Genomic DNA, 20,726 nt, shown 5'->3' with positions numbered 1-20,726 from the left:
GACTACTCCAGCCACAGATAGCAGTAGCCCCAAGCAACTCGTTGAAGATAAAGAAATGGGAGGAGCCGAAACCGGTTTGGCTCAGTGGATAGAGCGTCGGCCTGCGGACTGAAAGGTCCCAGGTTAGATTCCGGTCAAGGGCATGTACCTGGGTTGCAGGCATATCCCCAGTAGGAGATGTGCAGGAGGCAGCTGATCGATGTTTCTCTCTCATCGATGTTTCTAACTCTCTATCTCTCTCCCTTCCTCTCTGTAAAAAATCAATAAAATATATTAAAAAAAAAAAAAAAGAATTGGGAGGAGAACAATACAGATGAGAAACAGTCTGGAGATGACCTGGGGGATGGTAAAGAAGACAGTCCAGAACAAGAACCCCGAGAACACCTAAGAATGTTTTCCTGGCCATGCTAGCAGTCATCAGTTGTGCAATGGTACAGGGTGCCCTAGACAAAGCCAGAGAAGGTTGGACCTGCATTTTCATTGCCCACCATTTGTCCACCATCCAGAACTGGAATATCATTGCTGTCATGTCACAGGGGACGGTGATTGAGAAGGGGACCCATAAAGAACTGATGGCCCAGAAAGGAGCCTACTAGGAACTAGTTTCTTAGATGCCTGGCAGCAATTTAAAAAGGTCATGAAAAAACTCAATCCTTTTCATTGGATCTCCCTACATCTGACTTTTTAGCATAACCACTATTGTCTGTCTCATTCTTGTTCTTATATGTTTATTTCTAGTCTGCAGATGTGGAATGAAGAGTGTTAAAAGGAATCAAGCCCTACAGACTGCACACACTTTTCAAGATTTATTAAGAAAACAAAAAGGGGGAGATGCGGGAAGCCACTGCTTGCCAATATTGTCACCAAGGAATGCAGAAGGCCGATGGACCTTGTGTGTTAGCAGGGCTGACACTAAGCACCTCGTCTGTTGAGATAGTGGTGGCTCAAGGCAATTCCCTAACCTGATACACTTGATCTTAGCCAAAAGGCCGAGAAGCGATAACCTGATAATCCTTTTACTGTTTACCAACCTTTATCCTTGATATGACAGTATGCATTGCTAAAGGGAAAATGTGTATTCAAGTAAATAAATAGCGGACCAGGCCAGAAGTCGGTGTCTCTCTTCAAAAAAGAGGCTCCACCTGGCCCATAATGCCTTCCAAATTCATATTTCTTGTATAGCATTTTCATTTGTGCGTTGGCCCCCCCACAGATCCTAAATCCTGCCACAAAGGTTGCAGGCTTTTATATATATAATTTTCAGGGTTCTATATTTTGATTTAAATAAAATAAATACTGACACATTTGTACATACACAGAATTTTTATTAAATATACTTTGTGAGAAAAAGAACACCCTGGAGTGCTAAATTTCATGTAAATCAGATAACTTAGTAAATATATGGTGAAAAAAATCAAAAAGGGGAAACATGATTTAAATAATCTCACAAAAGAGCAAGAACATAACTTAATCATCATATAGGGGGAAAAATCATCAAAATATAAAAGGAAAAGAAATCTCTCTTGTAGAAGAATATACTTGATAGTTCCACCTGTTCATAATTTCAGTTAAAAATTCTAAACACATGGTAAAAAGGGAAGTTAGACTTCTCATTCATACTGACATAAAGTGACAGTATTTTTGTTGCACAGCAGTTTCACAGGTACTGACAGTGGAAGATGAATAAAGCAGATTTCTGAATTCAACTGTTAATAAAAAATCTCTCCACTCCTAAAAATTCAGACAAAAATAGTTCTCAGACTTAGTTGTTCCTAAGTATCACAAGCATTCACCAAACATTGCCAACTTGTAGGAGGCTGCAGAAAAAAAACATGAAAATGCTCTATGTTAAAAAATACTTTGTGTTACTTTCTGCTAAAGAGATTCAGTAGGCATGTTCTAAATTATTTAGGGCTTCAGTAGAGATCAAAATTAGCATCTGTAACATGAAGCTAACATTATAGCATCAACATATCTTGAAATCCTCTAGCCAATGTTTGGCTCTAAATATCTGGAAGAAGTCAGTCACAAATTACCATATGCACATCAAAAATGAATATTTCTAAAAGAAATTTTCATGTACCAAATAGCTACAAACTGAAAAGTACACACAGTGGGGGCACAATAAATACTTATTGATTGGCTGACTTACCAATTATACATACCATTTAAGAAAACTCAGGTAATTTGGTGCAAAATATGTACATACACACACATATTTCCCTAATAACATCCTGCCAACATATGTATGCTGCCTGTCATTACCAAACTAGCATATATAAAGTATGAATGGAGTTGAAATTAAGTTTTAAGTAAAAAGCTCTGGCTTCTTACCTAAGAGAATAAACTTTGGGATTTCTTCAGGAGTTAGTTCTCATATGTAAAAAAATTTAATGTTGCTAGAACAATACTTGTCACTTAAAAGTTTTTTGTTTGTTTTTTGTGGCAGCGATGGGATCACTTAAAAGTTTTAGACAATATAGAAATTTACAGAAAAGTTAAAGCTTAGACCACTGCACATAGAGGGAAAAAACAAAGTGATGAAACTGAATTATGACTTTTAATGTATTTATGATTAAAATTAACACAAATCAAAATACATTTCACAGGACTTGCAAAAAAAATTTTGTATTGATCTTTCTGAACCATGAAAAAGAATAAATTAGTCTTGTTTTAATGAGACTTTCTGGAAATGAAAATAATTTAATCGCAAATTATCGGCTTGATGATGAACATATTCTATTATCAGTAAATACTAGTAAATTAATTGTGTTATCCAAAAAGTTCGACAAACTCTAACTAGCATGAATAGGATATTGAATTCATTAATGAATTTTATAATTGTTTTGAGCATACAAGTAATCTTTGCTTTTATACCTACTACATTTCAGAATTCTGTAAACTGTGAGGCATTCAATGTGTTAATGTGGCAGAAAATCATATTAAATGTTTATTTTATTCTGTTCAGTCCTTTTCCCATTAAGCATGCAAACACCGTCATGACCATCTTTGGTTTCACTTCTACGAGGTCGTCAGGTAAGGCATATATCCTGGCACCAATCTTTCGAGCAACTGAAATGGCGTATCTTTAAAAAACAAGAAAAATATCTTATTTGTTATCTACTGTGTTTTCACTTAATATACGTTAATAAAAGAATGAAATATTTTTTATAAGATTTAACTTTACAAAAAAGTTAAGGTTATGAGTAGTTAAATCATATTTCCTTTACAAGTTGTATTTAAAAATGTGAATTTTAAGGACATATTAACCTCACCTGTATGGATTTAAGAATTTAAAGAGCCACTATGTTCTAATACAAATAATAAAAGCTTACTTAGCATTGTTCAACTTGTCTTCATCAGAAAAGTCTTCTCTCTTTACCATTTCTTGACGAACTGCATTTGGTGCAATGGCATCTATTAAATCTAGGACAGGTAAACTAGTGCTAATAGATTTGTCCTAGAAAATAAAGAATAGATGAAAATTCATATCAGACCAGAAGGTCATAACCACAAAACTAAAAGCAATTTATAAACTTTCTTTATACTCAACATTCAGCTTCTCTGCAACTGGCACACATCACAAATCATTGAAAATACACTTTCCCTCCCATCTTTACAGAGCTTACAGTGTAGAGAGTTGTCATCTTCCTGAAGTTGTGGATGTGACAATTACTAAAGTATGCTAACTACAGTATTCATTCTGTAAAAAATAAACAACTTTTGAAAGGGAGTAGGGATGAATTTCAAATAAATAGTTTTGCAAGTTCTAGTAATAATATATATTTTTAGACCATGAATTCCTAAGCCTTACTTAATTTTTTCAAAAAGAAAAATGATGCCCTAGCAGCCCATGGTCGGCAAACTGCGGCCCACGAGCCACATGTGGCTCTTCCTAAGCCTTAGGAGTACTCTAATTAAGTTAATAACAATGTACCTATCTATATAGTTTTAGTTTAAAAAATTTGGCTCTCAAAAGAAATTTCAATCGTTGTACTGTTGATATTTGGCTCTGTTGACTAACGAGTTTGCCGACCACTGCGCCAGTTTGGCTCAGAGGATAAAGCGTCGGCCTGTGAACTGAAGGGTCCCAGATTCGATTCCAGTCAAGGGCACGTGCCCAGGTTGTGGGCTCAATCCCTAGTGGGGGACTTGCAGGAGGCAGCCGATCCATGATTCTCTCTCATCATGGATGTTTTTTCTCTCCCTCTTCCTTCCTCTCTAAAATCAATAAAAATATATTTAGAAAAAAAAAGAAAAGAAAAAAATGATAATGGAAAGGAACTAACATTTACAAAAGCATTTTTCTTGTTGTTTTACATGTTTAGCTTATTTAATCCTTCTAACAGTCTGGTATTCAAGAAATTATAATCTCTCTTTTAAAGATGAAGAATATAAAGTTCACAGAGCTCCTCCAGTGATTTTTCCACACAACCAGTACTAGTAAGTACAGAATCGCTATTTGAATCCATAACTGCCTCTCTCAAGATTCTCTTCATTGTTGACGTTACCTCCAAGACAAACTAAAAATGGATAACTAAGTTTTAGTGGCTACAGCACTGCAGTTGAAGTTAGAAATCCTGGTCTGAATTGATTTTACCACTTACCAATACAAATTATCTGTTCTCTCTCTCAGCTTGAATGGTGGCCACTGTTGTTTGCCTATCCAGAATCCATTCCTTACTACTTTCTTCATCCTAACAGAACTCACATTTTTGCTCTGTATCCATACCTCCCACACATGGACATGTGCTCCAAGGAAGGCTGATCCCATCCACAGTTCCAGGGGTGTCCTGAATTAGTCTCTAGACCATGCATTTTGAGGTTGGGATGATCAAATTACTCTTTTATGTATAAAGCAGACATATAATAATATCTATGTTCTTAAAATTGCATGGGGAAGGGGTGTTTAGGAAGAAAATGTCTAAAAAGACTCCTTGAGTGAATAATAAACACACATTGAAAAATACTAGTCTAAGTCCCATTAATTTAATTTGGGCTTAATTTAATTTAAAGTGAGGCCCTTACTATTCCGGAAGAATTATGAAAAGCCAGCAAGCTCTCCTCCTGGATGTGAATAAGAGGATAACATCTCTGTAATCAGGAGCTATCCTATGACCAAGAGGAGAATCAGCTTTAGGGTGAAGTTGGCACTTTAGATGGCAAAGCAGAGATGGACAAAAACTTAAGTCCTGAACGACATTCTTCAGTGACTGGCTCAACCAACCTTGAAGTCAATCCTACACCTTTGGATTTCTGCTCTTGTTCTGTCTCTTTTCCTTTGGTTTAAACCACTTTAAACTTGATTTCTGTTATTGAAGTCAAAAGTATTCTTTCCTAATTACTACAATGGGAATGTCACAGGAATCCTGGGAATATTAAGATTATATAAGTGAAAGCTTCCAGTATAGTTCCTAGCCAAATGTCATTCTTAATAAATGTTTCATGAAACAATTTGAAGTATGTGAAACAGAGTAACAGTCTGCTCTCTTTGGGTCATGATCTAGGAGCCACTGATTTTTTAATTTTAGAAAAGTTTATATTCTTCATTTTCAGGAATGCTTATTATATGAAACACTTGGGGGTAGAAGTAGAGGGATAAAAATAGAGTCCTTCAGTCTGTCTCCTGGTAGTAATTGGGATCTGTTTTTTTGTCATCTTTTCTATTTCTGAAAAATTCTCACACCTGTTTTCTCAATGTGTATTCTGCAAACCACCTACATGAACATCACCTGAGGTGCTTGTTAAAAGAACAAATTTATCCCTATACTCAAATTAATGAGTCTGTAGATGGGGCTAGGAATCTACACTTTTAATAAGCTTTCTAGATGTACATTGTTATACTTTCTAAAATTAAACTTAACACTTATATAATCCTATCTAATAACAGACAAACATGATAATTGACCATACCTTCGCTACGCCTCCCATTGGCTAATCAACATGATATGCAAATTAACCGCCAACAAAGATGGTGGCTAATTTGCATACTGCAGGCAGGGTGGGACAGCGCCATCCCACCTGCCCTGCCGCCATCTGGGCCTGCTATCTGCAACCCCGGGCGGCAGGCGTTCCGTGTGTGGCCTGACCCGGGGCGGGGCAGCAAGGCTTGAAGGTGGCTCTGGCCTGAGCGAAGGCCTGGGTCCCGGGTGCCAGAGGAAAACCGGTGCTGGCAGCCGGAGAAGGGAAGGCCTGCTGCATGAATTTTTTCATGCAACAAGCCTCTAGTCCTATTTAATAAAAGGCTAATATGCATCGACCAAACATCGGAATGATTGGTCGCTATGATGTGCACTGACCACCAGGGGGCAGACACTCAATGCAGGAGCTGCCCGCTGGTGGTCAGTGCACCAGAAGCTGGGCTCAAGGCTGGCAAACACAGCGGCAGTAGCAGGAGCCTCTCCTGCCTCCGTGGCAGTGCTAAGGATGTCTGACTGCAGGCTTAGGCCTGCTCCCTGATGGAGGCCATCAGTCGGACATCCCCCAAGGGCTCCCAGACTGCAAGAGAGTGCAGGCCAGGCTGAGGGACCCCCCTCCCGAGCGCACAAATTTTGTGCACCAGGCCTCTAGTTCTATAATAAAATTATAATTTCTATGTGTTTGCTTTTCATAATATTTCTGTGGTGATTCAAAAACAGACAAGTGGCTTAATTGTGCTGTATTTTGATTACTTATTTACATATTTATGAGGTTTTTTTAAGTTTGGGAAAAACCGTTTTGACTTGTTTTTTAGCTTTCTGAGGTATAACTGACAAACTTGTAAGATATTTAAAGTGTAAATTTGATGCTATACTTTGTGAAAGAATTCCTCCCACCTAGTTAATTAACACAGCTATTACCTCACATATTTCTCTCTCTCTCTCTCTCTCTCTCTCTCTCTCTATATATATATATATATATATATATACACATATATACATACACTAGAGGCCTAGTGCACAAAAGTTTGTGCACTCGGGGGGGTCCCTCAGCCCGGCCTATGCCCTCTTGCAGTCTGGGACCCCTTGGAGGATGTCCACCTGCTGGCTTAGGCCCGCTCCCTGGGGGATCGGGCCCAAGCTGGCAGTCAGACATCCCTCTGGCAGTCTGGCAGCCTGGCAGCCCTCGGGGGATGTCCACTTGCCAGCGGGGAGCAGGCCTAAGCTGCAGTCGTACATCCTTAGTGCTGCTGAGGAGGCGGGAGAGGCTCCCACCACCACCGCTGTACTGGCAGCCGTCAGCCTGCCTTGTGGCTGAGCAGAGCTCCCCCTGTGGGAGCACACTGACCACCAGGGGGCAGCTCATGCATTGAGCGTCTGCCCCCTGGTGATCAGTGCACGTCATAGCAGCAGTTGAGTGGCCTTAGCATATCATTAGCATATTACGGTTTGATTGGTTGAATGGACGACCAGACACTTAGCATATTAGGCTTTTATTATACAGGATGACAGTGGACATGTTATAATTTTTCTAATGCTCATCTTTTTATTTATAGAGTTGTGGAAAAAAGAAATAATAATGTGTAAAGTGTTTAACATAGTGACACATAGAACTCAATAAATGGCAATTATGATTATTATTATTGGCTAATATACTGCCTCCTGATATTCTTTGTGAGGGAAAATTACTTGATAACTAAAAAGGGTAAACTTGACTTTTCTGAAATTTCTAGGTATAGCACTGACTTAGTTATGGTTCTTGCTAGTACTACTTATGGCTTTCAATTATAATGCCTTCTACAGTTGGAAAAAACCTCTCCAACCCCAACTATTTTTAGCATTCACTGCCAAATTTCTTAACTATTTACAATCTAGAGTTTTATGTCAAGCACCTACTAAATGCCAAGCACTTCCACAGTATGCTTCTGCCGCCTAGTGCTAAATAAAACCATACTCTCAAGTCTACTTTTCTCAGTGAATTCTCTCCCTTAAAGAGCTTGTGTGCACCCATTCTCAACTATTTCTTCTATTCAACTGATCACCAAGTATGTATTTCCGGTTTTTTTTTTTTTAAGTTTTTATTGATAGAGGAAGGGAGAGGGAGAGAGAGATAGAATCATCAATGATGACACAGAATCATTGATTGGTTGCCTCCTGTACACCCCCTACTGGGGATTGAAAGCACAACCTGGACATGTGCCCTGACCAGGAATCGAACCGTGACTTCCAGATTCATAGGTCAATACTCAACTACTGAGCAACACCAGCCAGGCTGTGTTCCCAGTTTTGATATCTCCTTTCATCCAGCTCCTCACTTCCTGAAAATTACCTCAAATTCAACAAGCTTAAAACTGAATTCATCTTCTTTTCCAGAAAGCAGCTGAACCTCATGACATCCCCATTTTTGTTATACTTTGTTTTCCATTTATCCAGGCCCTCAAATCAGGAGTTTTAACCTGATTTGAAAAATCTCTGCAGTGTTTCCCTAAATCAAGAAGCCAAATCATACCTATTATTTTACAATAGCAAATATTATTCATTCTTAACATTCTCAGTGACCACCCTACCTCCAGATCCTTTACTTCATACCTGAGTTCAGCCTCAGCTTCTTATATAATGTCCTTGGATTTAAACTATTCTTCCTCCAGCCATTTGCTCACCACATGCAGAACAGTATTCTTAAAATAGTCACTCTTCTTACATTACTTACCAATATTCTTTATTAAGGCCAGATTTCTCCACAATATTAAGCCAGCCTATATCTTGCATTGTATCCCTTAGGAACCTGCTTCTCTAGCCAAACTATTTCTCCTAATCTTCTCAGACTTGCCTTTATTCAAGATGGACCCCTTCTAACTTGTTACACCACTCTTATTCTCCACCAATTCAAATCCCTCCTCTCCATGGTGCTCAAATCAAATCCAACTTTCTTCATCACTCTTCACTGACCATTCAGTTGGAAACGATCAGTTAGGTTTATCCATAATAGTAGTTGCATTAATTAATGAGTATAATATCATTACCTTCTCAGTTATACAAATTTGCCTTTCAAGTAAATGGTGAACACTCTGAGGGCTAAATAATTTCTTATATTCTATATCTTCTTCTTTGCCTAGAAATGTTACTGGCAAAAGCTCAATAAAAACTTATTAATCTGTTCCTAAATGTTTTCTGACTGTATTTTATTTGATTATACACAAATTGTTTTTTATAAATTAAAGTACAAATGCATCAAGTTACAGTATAACAATTTTAATGAGTGACTGTCAATTGGAGAATTTTACATGTCTCCTTTCCTATTTTACATTTCTATGTTGTGTTTTATGTCTAAAATGTAAAAAGACGAATCATGGACTGAAATTCTTTTTTTTTTTTTAATAAGCAACAATAAAAACTCAATGTCATTAGTTCCTTCCAAGATGGAAAAGAAAATACACACTTGAACCACCGGGACTCAGACAATATCTCTGCCAAAATCCAGCTCCAGTGGTCGGCAAACTGCAGCCATTTGAGTGTGGCTCTTCCACAAAATACCACGTGCAGGCGCGCACGTAGAGTGCGATTGAAACTTCATGGCCACACTCAAGGGGCCAAAGAGCCACATGTGGCTCGAGAGCCACAGTTTGCCAATCACTGAGCTATCCTATTAAAACCACTTTGGGGCTCAGTTTAGGTAAAGATGAGAAGATTGAATTTATCAATTTCTGACATTTCTTCTACTCTACAATGTTGTTAAACATATAGAGCAAAGGCAAAGAAGAGAATAAAGATGGATAGATAAGTCTTAGGAGAACTTAGGGATTCATCTGTTTGCACTCTTATTTTATTACATAAATACAAATTGCTGATTTCTCACTTATAATGAAATTACAAACACAAGGCTCACTGAATGAATGGATACAAGCAGACATGCTTAGTTGTAGCTAACATCAGCTTGCATGCAAAAGCAAAACAATGGAAATGCATGACAATTAGTGGGTATGCATGTGCAAATTATATTTTGAGTGCTTTATGAATCATCCACAAATGCTTGGAAGTGAGCATTAAGTGCCATTATGAAGCCACATGATAAGATTTTCTTTTCCTACCAGTTTTTTCAATTCCCACTTGAATTGGTTTGGCTGGCTCTGTTATGCCTTGGAAATGATGTCAATACAATTCTGAGACTGCTGCTAGGGAGCACAAAACATTACAGATCCTATATAAACAATGGCTTTTTAGCTTTCTTTTTCATCTGACAATTCTATTTTATTGCTCTATTCTATTTCTTTTTAAGATTAGAATATCAGAATTTGATAACATTAACCTGCATTTATACTCAATAGGACAACGAATCAAAAATATAAGAATTCACACTGTACAGTTTTGGTTTACACATGCCAAATAATTAGTATGCCTAAGCTCACAAATTGTGATCCTGAGATATAACATTAATGTAATCCTGAAACTAAACCAATGTAATTCTCAATAAAGTTTATTCCTACCCTTAATTTCTTACCAAAAATTTTTAAAATAGCTTTGATTACCTTGAAGCTGGAAATAGAAGTATTTTTGTTTGCACTTTTAAGAGTCTGATTGACCCATTTAATTATAATCTCATCATTGACTTTTTCACCTTCTCCAAGATCTGATAACACATTCAATGTGTACCTGTAACAGAAAAGATGTATATTTGAGACTGAAAGGGCTGAAATCTGCTCCCACGTCATTTATATCAATATTTAGATAAATATTTAAGAAATATTCAATTCTAACAACTATTTTTAATTTTAAGCTGGTTTTTGCACTTAGTTACAATCCAAAGTTACAAAGCTCAGTAATGAGAAACAAAAACTACTATCTGGTATTAAAAAAATTAAAACAACTCCATTCAATGCAGTTTTTAAGAATAGTGATTGTTTCTAGAGATTTATCCACTATTTAAAAAGGATTTACAAAGAATATAGTATCAACAATCATTTAAAAATTAATATTTTTGTAGTATATTTATTCTGTGTTTGTTATTCTTCCAAATGAACTAACACTTTAGTTCAAAGGATTTTTAAAAAGAAATCCACAGTGTTGCTATAAACATCGCAGCCTTTACCTTCTCATTAGCTGCCATACCAATGCCAGTGTCAGTGTTGAATTTCCTTCATTTAGGTCCTGCCCAGCAATGCCAACCAAGGAGAATTTGGCCTTATTCTTCCCAAGTTCCACTGCATAGTTACAGTTTTCAATCTATAAGTAAAAGTTTTGGTATAAAAACAAATTTTAAAGAATATATATCTTGAATCTGCCAAACTAGTTCAGTCATCTGAAAGATAGCTATGATGACACCTTAAATTTATATTACAGAACTTCATTTCATAATAATGCAGTGAAATTAAGAAATTAATTATTCCAACTTTATAGTTGAAAATATCAAAAGCACTGAGGGGTTAACCTAGATAAACAACTGAAAATTTTAAGATTCTCTGTTACTTTAAAAGTCTTGACTATCCAAGATTACACAGCTTATTAATGGCAGATCTTTGACTAAAAACCTATGTTTCCTGCATTCCATTAATAGAGATAATAAATATAGTTCTGCCTAAACTTAAAATTAAGGAAAAGAGAAGAAATTGTTTCATTAAGAGTCTAAGTCAGCTCTGATATTTTTTATCTAGATCTTTCTCATCCTCTGAAATTACCCTTTTAACTCACTTTCTTCAGCAAAAACTTAACCTTAACTGTACCAGCTGATGATAATCTATCCCATGTTTGAACTCCCAATACTGCTTATTTTATAATGCTTATGTATCATCATATACTTATACTTAGCATTTGATGTACTTTCTTTGCTAACCATAGCATAAGCTCATTTTAAAGGGCAAAAACTATAATATGTGCAAATCTGTATCATACGCTTCCCTAACAGAGGCCAGGACCCAGCACAGTGCCCTGCCTACAGTAAGAATCTGATGAATGAATACCAAGTGAATTATTTACACACACACACACACACACACACACACATTAGAAGCCTGGTGCACAAAATTTGTGCGGGGGGGGGGGGGGCCCTCAGCCCAGCCTGCACCCTCTCTAATCCGGGACCCCTTGGGGGATGTCCGACTGCTGTTTTAGGCCCAATACCGGGGATCGGGCCTAAACTGGCAGTTGGACATCCCTCTCACAATCCTGGGCTGCTGGCTCCTAATCGCTCACCTGCCTGCCTACCTGGTCGAACCTAACTGCCTCCTGCTGCCAGCCAAGTCGCCCCCAACTGCCCCCATCTGCCGGCCTGGTCACCACTAACTGCCCCCCCCACCAGACTAATTGCCCCCAACTGTCCCCCGTGCTAGCCTGGTTGCCCCAACTGCCCCCCCTGCCAGCCTGGTCACCCCCAACTGCACCCCCCCCCCGCCAGCCTGGTTACCCCTAACTGCACCCCCTGCCAGCCTGGTCACCTTTTACTACCCCCCTTGCTGGCCTGGTCACCCCTAACTGCCTGCCTCTGCCAGCCTGGTCACCCCCAACTGTCCCCCCTGCTGGCCCGGTCACCCTCAATTGCCCCCTGTGCCAGCCTGATCACCCCTCACAGCCCCCCTGCCAGCCTGGTTGCCCCACACAGCCTGCTGTTCAGTCGTATGGTTGTCCCTCACTAACCCTCCTGCCGGCCTGGTCGCCCCACGCAGCCTGCTTATTCAGTCCTTTGGTCGTCCCTCATTAACCTCCCTGCTAGCCTGGTCATAGGCAGCCATCTTGTGAGGATGTGAGGGTTAATTTGCATATTACCTATTTATTATATAGGATAATTATATATATATATATATATATATATATATATATATATATATATATATATATATATTCTTAAGAAGTTGAGTCTTTTTTCTCCACTCAAATTGTAAGCTCTTATAATCTTATAATGTATCACCAGTACTAAAAAAGTGTGTACTAAATACTTTTTAGAATAAAGTAAACTTTAGTTAAGAAATATAGTATTAACTATATAGTATTAACTGGCTTCTCCTGATTTTCTTTCCCAAATTAGTTGAAGCCTCATTGGAAAGCATTTCAACTGAAGACACACAGATGCTTTTTCTATGAATAAGAAAACATTTCCAGAAAAGATGAGAAAGGGACCTCACAATAATAGAATTTGCACAAATAAATGGGTATTGTTCTTTAAAAAAGAGAATTCAAATTCCCAAAAGTCAGTGTGTTATAAATAAAAATGCAAGAAATTCTTTTGAACTTGCTGTAATATCTGCTTGGCTCCCTTAGTAAGTTAAATAAAATCTTTGATATGTATTCATTTTCTGGAAATAAATAATATTCCAATATTCTTTATTTTTCCTACTAGTCATATTACATTATAAATTTAGTCTGTGTACTAGAAGTATATGCTATAGAAATACACAGATTTTTAAAAATGGAACCAATTCCTAATTTATGGAAAATAGCATCAGAGCTCTGATTATGTAACAGTGTGAACTGGAGAGATAAAAACCAGCATATTTTCGACTGACACCCATTTCATTAGGAGACTTTTCCAGCAAATTGTAATAAGCACTTCAATATAAAATGTGTTTCAATGAAAGACCATTTGTTTTATAGTTTGGCAAATTTCCTGAGGGGAATAAGGGTGAGAAAGAAGGTCAGAATTACTAGTCTAGAGGCCTAAGATACTGGATATGACCGTCAATGAAAGGAAAACTAGAAATGGATGCCGGCATAAGGAAAAGGATGTGTTCTATTTTTTGGCAACATTTGATTTCAAATTTGGCAAAAAACTTAATATTTGAAAACAAAACTAAAGAAAGAATAAGAAATTAGGTTCCTGGAAGTAAGCCATATTTATGGTAGTACTTAACACCTAAAAATGAATCTGCTCTCTGAAGATAAAAATATACAAAGTTTAGAGCACTGGGCAAGAACTGGGCCTTGGAAATGCCTAGAGTTTTCAGGCTAAAAGATGAAGACCCTGTTAAAGATAAGAATGAACAGAAAGAAAGCAAAAAATAAAAAAATTGAGAGCACAGCATTAATAGAAGAAATGATTACTAAGCACTTCAAATACTTTGGACAAAAATAAAGCTTAACTCATTTGGAAAATGAGAAAAGTTACATAATGGGATGCAGGATCCCAAGGGAAAAGAGATACTGAAGAAATAATGAAGGACTTATTTTTTAAACATCCTAAATTTATTTCAAGCTTTATGCTTCATTCTATAAACAGCTAGTATATGTTAAAAGAAGCACCCCACTTATGATTCATTTGTGACACCTTATGCTTAACATAAAAAATTCCAGGTATAATGACTGGTTCAATTTTTGTTTTCCTGTTATATTTTGCATCTAAAATTTTTATTTAAGTGAAATAAGCCAGTCAGAGAAAAATAAGTATCACATGATCTTACTCATATGTGGAATCTAATGAACAACATAAACTGATGAACAAAAATAGATCCAGAGACATAGAAGCATCTAACAGACTGTCAAACCGCAGAGGGAAGGCAGAGGAGGGTGTGTGGTCAGGAAGAGATAAACCAATGAACTTGTATGCATTTATGCATAACCCATGGACACAGACAATAGGGCGATGAAGGTCAATAGGGGGGAAGGGGACATATCTAATACTTTCAACAATAAAGATTAAAAAATAATAAATGCAAAAAATAAAATAAAAATTTTATTTAAAAAACTTATTTGAAATTAGTTAACGAATTTTCTGAATTCTACTTCCATGATTAGAATCATACACAAATCAAATAAAATTTAAAATTTAGGCAAGTCAAACCACTAGAAATACTGAAAAATATGAATATATATCATTAACAATATGACACGTTTTCTTTTTGTCTTATTTTTAAAAATAGTTTTTTAAAGTATAAAGACCATAAGTACATATTTATTCTAGAAATCTGAAGAAGTCCTTTTTGAATGCATGTCTTTCTGTGTGTATTTTAAACAAATTCGATTCATATATACATATGCCATATTTTATCCCGCTCATTTCCATGTCACTATTAGTAAAATACTAAAAATGCTATTTTTTAAAAAATATATATTTTTATTGATTTCAGAGAGGAAGGGAGAGGGAGAGAGAGTGAAACATCAATGATGATGAGAGAGAATCATTAATCCACTGCCTCCTGCAGGATCGCCCCTTACTGGAGATCTAGCCCACAACCCTTGACCAGAATCAAACCTGGACCCTTCTGTCCACAGGCCAATGCCATATCCACTAAGCCAAACCGGCTAAGACCTAAAAATGCTATTTTTAATGGTACATCTTACTTCATTTTATGTGTATACCCTAATTTATTAACCCATTATGGAACAATTACATTGTTTTCATTTTTTGCTATGTAATATTGCTATGATGAGTATTTTGGCACACAACTTCCTGTCTTTCTGATTGTTTCATAATGACAGATAACACGTGAAATTGTTAAATTAAAGGACTTTTTGAAGATTACTGATAATGTATTACCAAACTGAGTCCAGAAAGGTTATGCAAATGAGCATTTCCTCTAACACTGGGTGCAGTGCATTCCAAATGTTTCTTTTTTTTTTTTTTTAATATATTTTTATTGATTTTTTACAGAGAGGAAGGGAGAGAGTTAGAAACATCAATGAGAGAGAAACATCGATCAGCTGCCTCCTACACATCTCCCACTGGGGATGTGCCCGCAACCAAGGTACATACCCTTGACCGGAATCGAACCTGGGACCCTTCAGTCCGCAGGCCAACGCTCTATCCACTGAGCCAAACTGGTTTTGGCCCAAATGTTTCTTATTTTAAGTTGCATTTCTCTATTGTGGATGAAAAATATTGATTGTGTATTACCCATCTTCTTGTTTTGAAAATTGTTCACTCATATTCTTCACTATCCTATTTTGCTATTATAATTTTAGTAATAGCAATCAAGTTCTAGATATTTGTTTGTATGAACTATTTATATGTTAAGGACTGGAGGCATGGATAGGGTCCCTAGGCCCGGCTGGTGATCAGGGCCCATCAGGTTCCCTGCTCCCCGCCTCCTCCTTCCCTCACTCTCTTAGTGCCCAGCCACCTATGTTGGTCACCCGCCATGTTCCGCGCTGCCCCCTGGTGGTCAACGCACGACATAGTGAGTGATTGAACTCACAGTCTCCCAGTCGAACTCCCAAGGGGATACTTTACATATTAGACTTTAGATAGATAGATAGATAGATAGATAGATAGATAGATAGATAGATAGATAGATATAGATAGATATTAACTATCTGTCATATTTGTTGCAAACATGTTTCCAAGTTTATTGTTGTTATCTTTGCTTTTTAATTTTGCTTATGGTGTTTATTTTTATATACATAAATTTAAAATTTATATGTAATCTATTATATATTTATTTCTTTGAAATTTCTTTACCATTCCAAGAGTAGATAGTAATTCACCTTTTTTTATTTGTCTGTGTGTGTAGACTTTAATTATAAAAAATGCACAAAATATAGCACATTGCTTCGAGTTGTAAATGTTAAGCACAACTTTCATTTTTTATATTCCAATTACAGATACATTCAGTATTATTTTAAAATAGTTTCAGGTGTAGTCTGGCCAGTGTGGTTCAGTGATTGAGTGTCAACCTATGAACCAGGAAGTCACAGTTCGATTCCCAGTCAGGGCACATTCCTAGGTTGCAGGCTTCATCCCCAGTAGGGGGTGTGCAGGAGGTAGCCAATCAGTGATTCTCTCTCATCATTGATGTTTATAACTCTTTCCCTCTCCCATCCTCTCTGAAATCAGTAAAAATATATTTTAAAAAATAGTTTCACGTGTATAGCATATTTAGTAACAATTTTTGACCATGTGCCTTATATATACCTCTTAAAAACATCAGTTTGACCACCATTTAGCAGTTGGCTTAATCAAAAAACATTGCCAATCCCTGCCAACTGTCCTACATGAAGTCTAAGTAATTAAATTCTTTGACAATCATATACTTTTATAGTGTTCCCCCTGATATTTCCATACCCAATGGGCACCATACATAGTTGTGGCAATATTTTTTATTATATTCCCTACTAGTGGCCCAGTGCATGAAATTCATGCATGGGGGCGTGGGTGTTCCTCAGCCTGGCCTGCACCCTCTCCAATCTGGGACCCCTTGAAGGATGTCCTACTGCTGGTTTACAGGGATCAGGCCCAAACTGGCAGTTGGACATTCCTCTCGAAATCCAGGACTGCTGGCTCCTAACCACTCACCTGCCTGCCTGCCTGCCTGATTGCCCCTAACCACTCTGCCTGCTGGCCTGCTTACCCCCAACTGCCCCCCCAATAGCCTTATCACCCCCAATGGCCCCTCCTGCTTGCCTGCTCGCCCCCACCTTCCCTCTACACTGGATTGCTCACCCCCAACTGCCCCCCTGCTGGCCTGCTCACTCCAAACTGCGCCCCCCGCTGTCCTGATCACCTCCAACTGAGCCCCACTGATGGCCTGCTTTCCCCCAACTGGCCCCCCTGCTGGTCTGCTTACCCCCAACAACCCTGCCCCCCACAAGCCTGATCACCCACAATTTCCCTCCCCTCTTGGCCTCTAACTGCCTCTACCTCGGCCCTGCCACCATGGCTTTGTCCAGAAGAACATCCGGAAGGTCTCTTAGAAGGTCTCCCAGTCTAATTAGCATATTACCCTTTTATTATAATAGATAGAGGCCTGGTGCACGGGTGGAGGCCAGCTGGTTTTCCCTGAAGGGTGTCCCGGATCAGGGTGGGGGTCCCCTTTGGGCATGGGGTGGCCTTGGCAAGGGGCCTGTGGTGGTTTGCAGGCCGGCCACACCCCCATGAGGTGAGGGTCCCTGCTGGGGGGGTGTGGCCAGCCTGGGTGAGGGGCTGATGGCTGTTTACAGGCTGGCCAAGCCCCCCAGTGGGGACCCTCACCCCATGAGGGTGTGGCCAGCCTGGGTGAGGAGCTGATGGCTGTTTGCAGGCTGGCCACAGCTCTGGGCAACCCAGGCTCCCAGACCCTCCTTGAGCAGAGGCCACAGTGGCTGGAAGCAGGTATCTGGGATTTATTTATCTTCTATAATTGAAACTTTGTAGCCTTGAGCAGAGCCCACAGCCAGCCAGGGAAGGCGGGAAGCTTGGCTTCCTCCATCGCCAGGGGCAACCCAAGCCTCCTGTTTGCTCCAGCTCTGTGGCTGCCACCATCTAGGTTGGGTTTATTTGCATACCTGTTCCTGATTGGCTGGTGGGCATGGCTTGTGAGTGTGGCGGAGGTATGGTCAATTTGCATGTTTCTCTTTTATTAGATAAGATGCTGTACTTTATATCCCCATAACTATTCTGAAACTACCAATTTCTATTTCTTAATCCTTTCACCTCTTTCACCCAGTCCTCCAATCCCCTTTCCCTCTGGCAATCACTAGTCCAGTCTCTGTGTCTGAGTCTGCTTCAACTTTGTTCATTTATTTCGTTCTTTAAGTTCCACATAGAAGTGAACACATGTGGAACACATCTGACTGACTTATTTCACTGAGCATAATACCCTCTAGGTCCATCCATACTGTTCAAATGGTATAATTTCATTATTTTTTATGGCTGAGTAGTATTCCATTGTGTAAATGTATCACATCTTTTTTAAGTATTTATCTATTGATGGGCACTTGGGTTTCTTCCAAGTCTTGGCTATTGTAAATAACACTAAAATGAACATAAGGGTGCATATATTCTTTCAGATTAGTGTTTGGGGTTTCTTTGGATAAATACCCAGAAGTAGAATTGCTGGGTCATAAAGCAGTTGCATTTTTAATTATTTGAGGACCCTCCATACTCTTTTCCATAGTGGCTGCACCAATCTGCATTCCCGCCAACAGTGCACAAGGTTCCCCTTTCTCCACATCTTTATCAATACTTGTTGTTTGTCTCATTCATCTGTTTTTAAGTGTTATTTATTATATTTAACCCTTTAAGTCTTTACCTTGAACACAATTGGAATTTATTTTGGTGTAGATCACTTTTTCCCTAATGAAAGAGTTAATCAATGTTTTGGCATCATTTTTTGGATGATCCTTCCTTTCCCTACTGATTTTAGCAAGCACCTTATCATACATTAACTACATGTATTTTAGGATTGGTTTCTAGGCTACTCTAATCCATTCCATTGTTATATATGTATTAAACTATTTCAATTACTTTAGCTTTATAATAATTTTAAAATATTTTCTAAAAAAATATTTTTGAGCTCCTCCCTCAATATCCTTAAAAATATTTTTAAAAAAGATTTAGGTCTGTTTTTTTAAAAAATTAAATTGTTATTTTTGAAAGTATTATGTATGTCCCCTTTTCCTCCATTGGCCTCTTGTAGCCAACCCCTGTCCACTGCACCAGGAATTCACCACCCTATTATCTGTGTCCATGGGTTATGCATATACGCATAAAAGTTCTTTGGTTAATCTCTTCCCACCCATCCACCCACTGCACCTTCCCTCTGAGATTCCACAATCTGTTCCATGCTTCTATGTCTCTAGATATATTTTGTTCATTAGATTCCACATATGAGTGAGATCATGTGACACTTGTCTATCTCTGACTGGCTTATTTTGCTCAGCATAATACTCTCCAGGTCCCTCCAAGCTGTTGCAAATGGTTAGAGTTCCTTCTTTTTTACTGCTGCATAGTGTCCCATGGTATAAATATACCATAGCTTTTTTATCCACTCATCTGCTGATGGGCACTTGCACTGTTTAAAGATTTAGCTATTGTAAAATGTGCTGCTGTGAACATAGGGGTACATACATTCTTTCTGATTGATGTTTCTGGTCTCTTAGGTTATATTCCAAGAAGTGAGATCACTGGGTCAAATGGCAGTTCCATATTTAATTTTTGAGGAAACTCTATACTGTTTTCCATAGTGTCTGCAGCTATCTGCATTCCCACCGGCAGTGCACTAGGGTTCCCTTTTCTCCACATCCTCACCAGCACTTATCATTTGTTGATTTGTTGATGACAGCCATTCTAACAGGTGTGAGGTGATACCTTAATGTCATTTTAATTTGCAACTCTCTGATGATCAGTGACTGAACATTTTCATATGTCTCTTGGCCATCTGAATATCCACTTTGGAAACTATTTAGGTCCTTGGCCCATTTTGAAATTGGATTGTTTGTCTTTGTTTTGTTAAGTTGTATGAGTTTTTGTATATTTTGGATATTAAATTTTATCAAATGCATCATTGCCAAATGATGGTATTTTGGTGTAGTCTTTAGGGTTTTCTATGTACAATATCATGTCATCTGTAAGTAATGAGAGTTTTACTTCCTTCTTTCCAATTTGGATGCCTTTTATTTCTTCTTCCTATCTGACCACTGTGGCTAGATTTCCAGTACTATGTTGAATAAAAGTGGTTAAAGAGGACATCCCTGTCTTGTTCCTGTTCTTAAGGGCAACACCTTTAGTTTTTGCCCATTGAATATGATGTTCAGTGTAGGAATGTCATATCTGGCCTTTATCAGGTTGAGATATGCTCCCTCTATTCTCAGTTTGCTGAGGGTTTTTATCAAAAAGGGTGTTGGATTTTGTCAAATGCTGTTTTTGCATCTATGGAAATGATCATGTGATTTTCGTCTTTCAATTTGTTTATTTGATGTATCACATTTATTGATTTATGACTATTGTACCACCCTTGCATCCTTGGAATAAATTCTACTTGGTCATGGTGTATTATCTTGTTAATATATTGCTGGATCTGATTTGCTAGAATTTTGTTGAGGACTTTTAGCATCTATGTTTATCATGGATATTGGCCTATAGTTCTCTTTCTTTGTAGTGTCTTTATCTGGTTTTGGAATTAGGACAAT

At 38.1% G+C, this 20,726-nt stretch overlaps 1 protein-coding gene across 4 annotated transcripts in view; it reads right to left on the bottom strand.

Moving 5' to 3' along the window:
* Positions 1-1,325: 1,325 nt before the first annotated feature.
* PLS1 (plastin 1) overlaps positions 1,326-20,726 on the bottom strand; it is a 163,290-nt gene continuing 143,889 nt past the window's right edge. For all 4 annotated transcript variants that reach the window (XM_036352524.1, XM_036352525.1, XM_036352526.1 and 1 more), the window contains 4 exons: positions 11,005-11,138; positions 10,445-10,568; positions 3,336-3,460; positions 1,326-3,086 (listed from right to left, as the gene is read on the bottom strand). In XM_036352524.1, the coding sequence (XP_036208417.1) occupies positions 2,951-3,086; positions 3,336-3,460; positions 10,445-10,568; positions 11,005-11,138 (519 nt within the window). In that variant the 3' untranslated portion in view covers positions 1,326-2,950. The remainder of the gene's footprint in view (positions 3,087-3,335; positions 3,461-10,444; positions 10,569-11,004; positions 11,139-20,726) is intronic.

Source organism: Myotis myotis, unplaced genomic scaffold (genome assembly GCF_014108235.1).
Source record: "Myotis myotis isolate mMyoMyo1 unplaced genomic scaffold, mMyoMyo1.p scaffold_m19_p_2, whole genome shotgun sequence".
Classification (NCBI taxonomy): domain Eukaryota; kingdom Metazoa; phylum Chordata; class Mammalia; order Chiroptera; family Vespertilionidae; genus Myotis; species Myotis myotis.
This window is presented reverse-complemented; position numbering and strand designations above follow the sequence as displayed.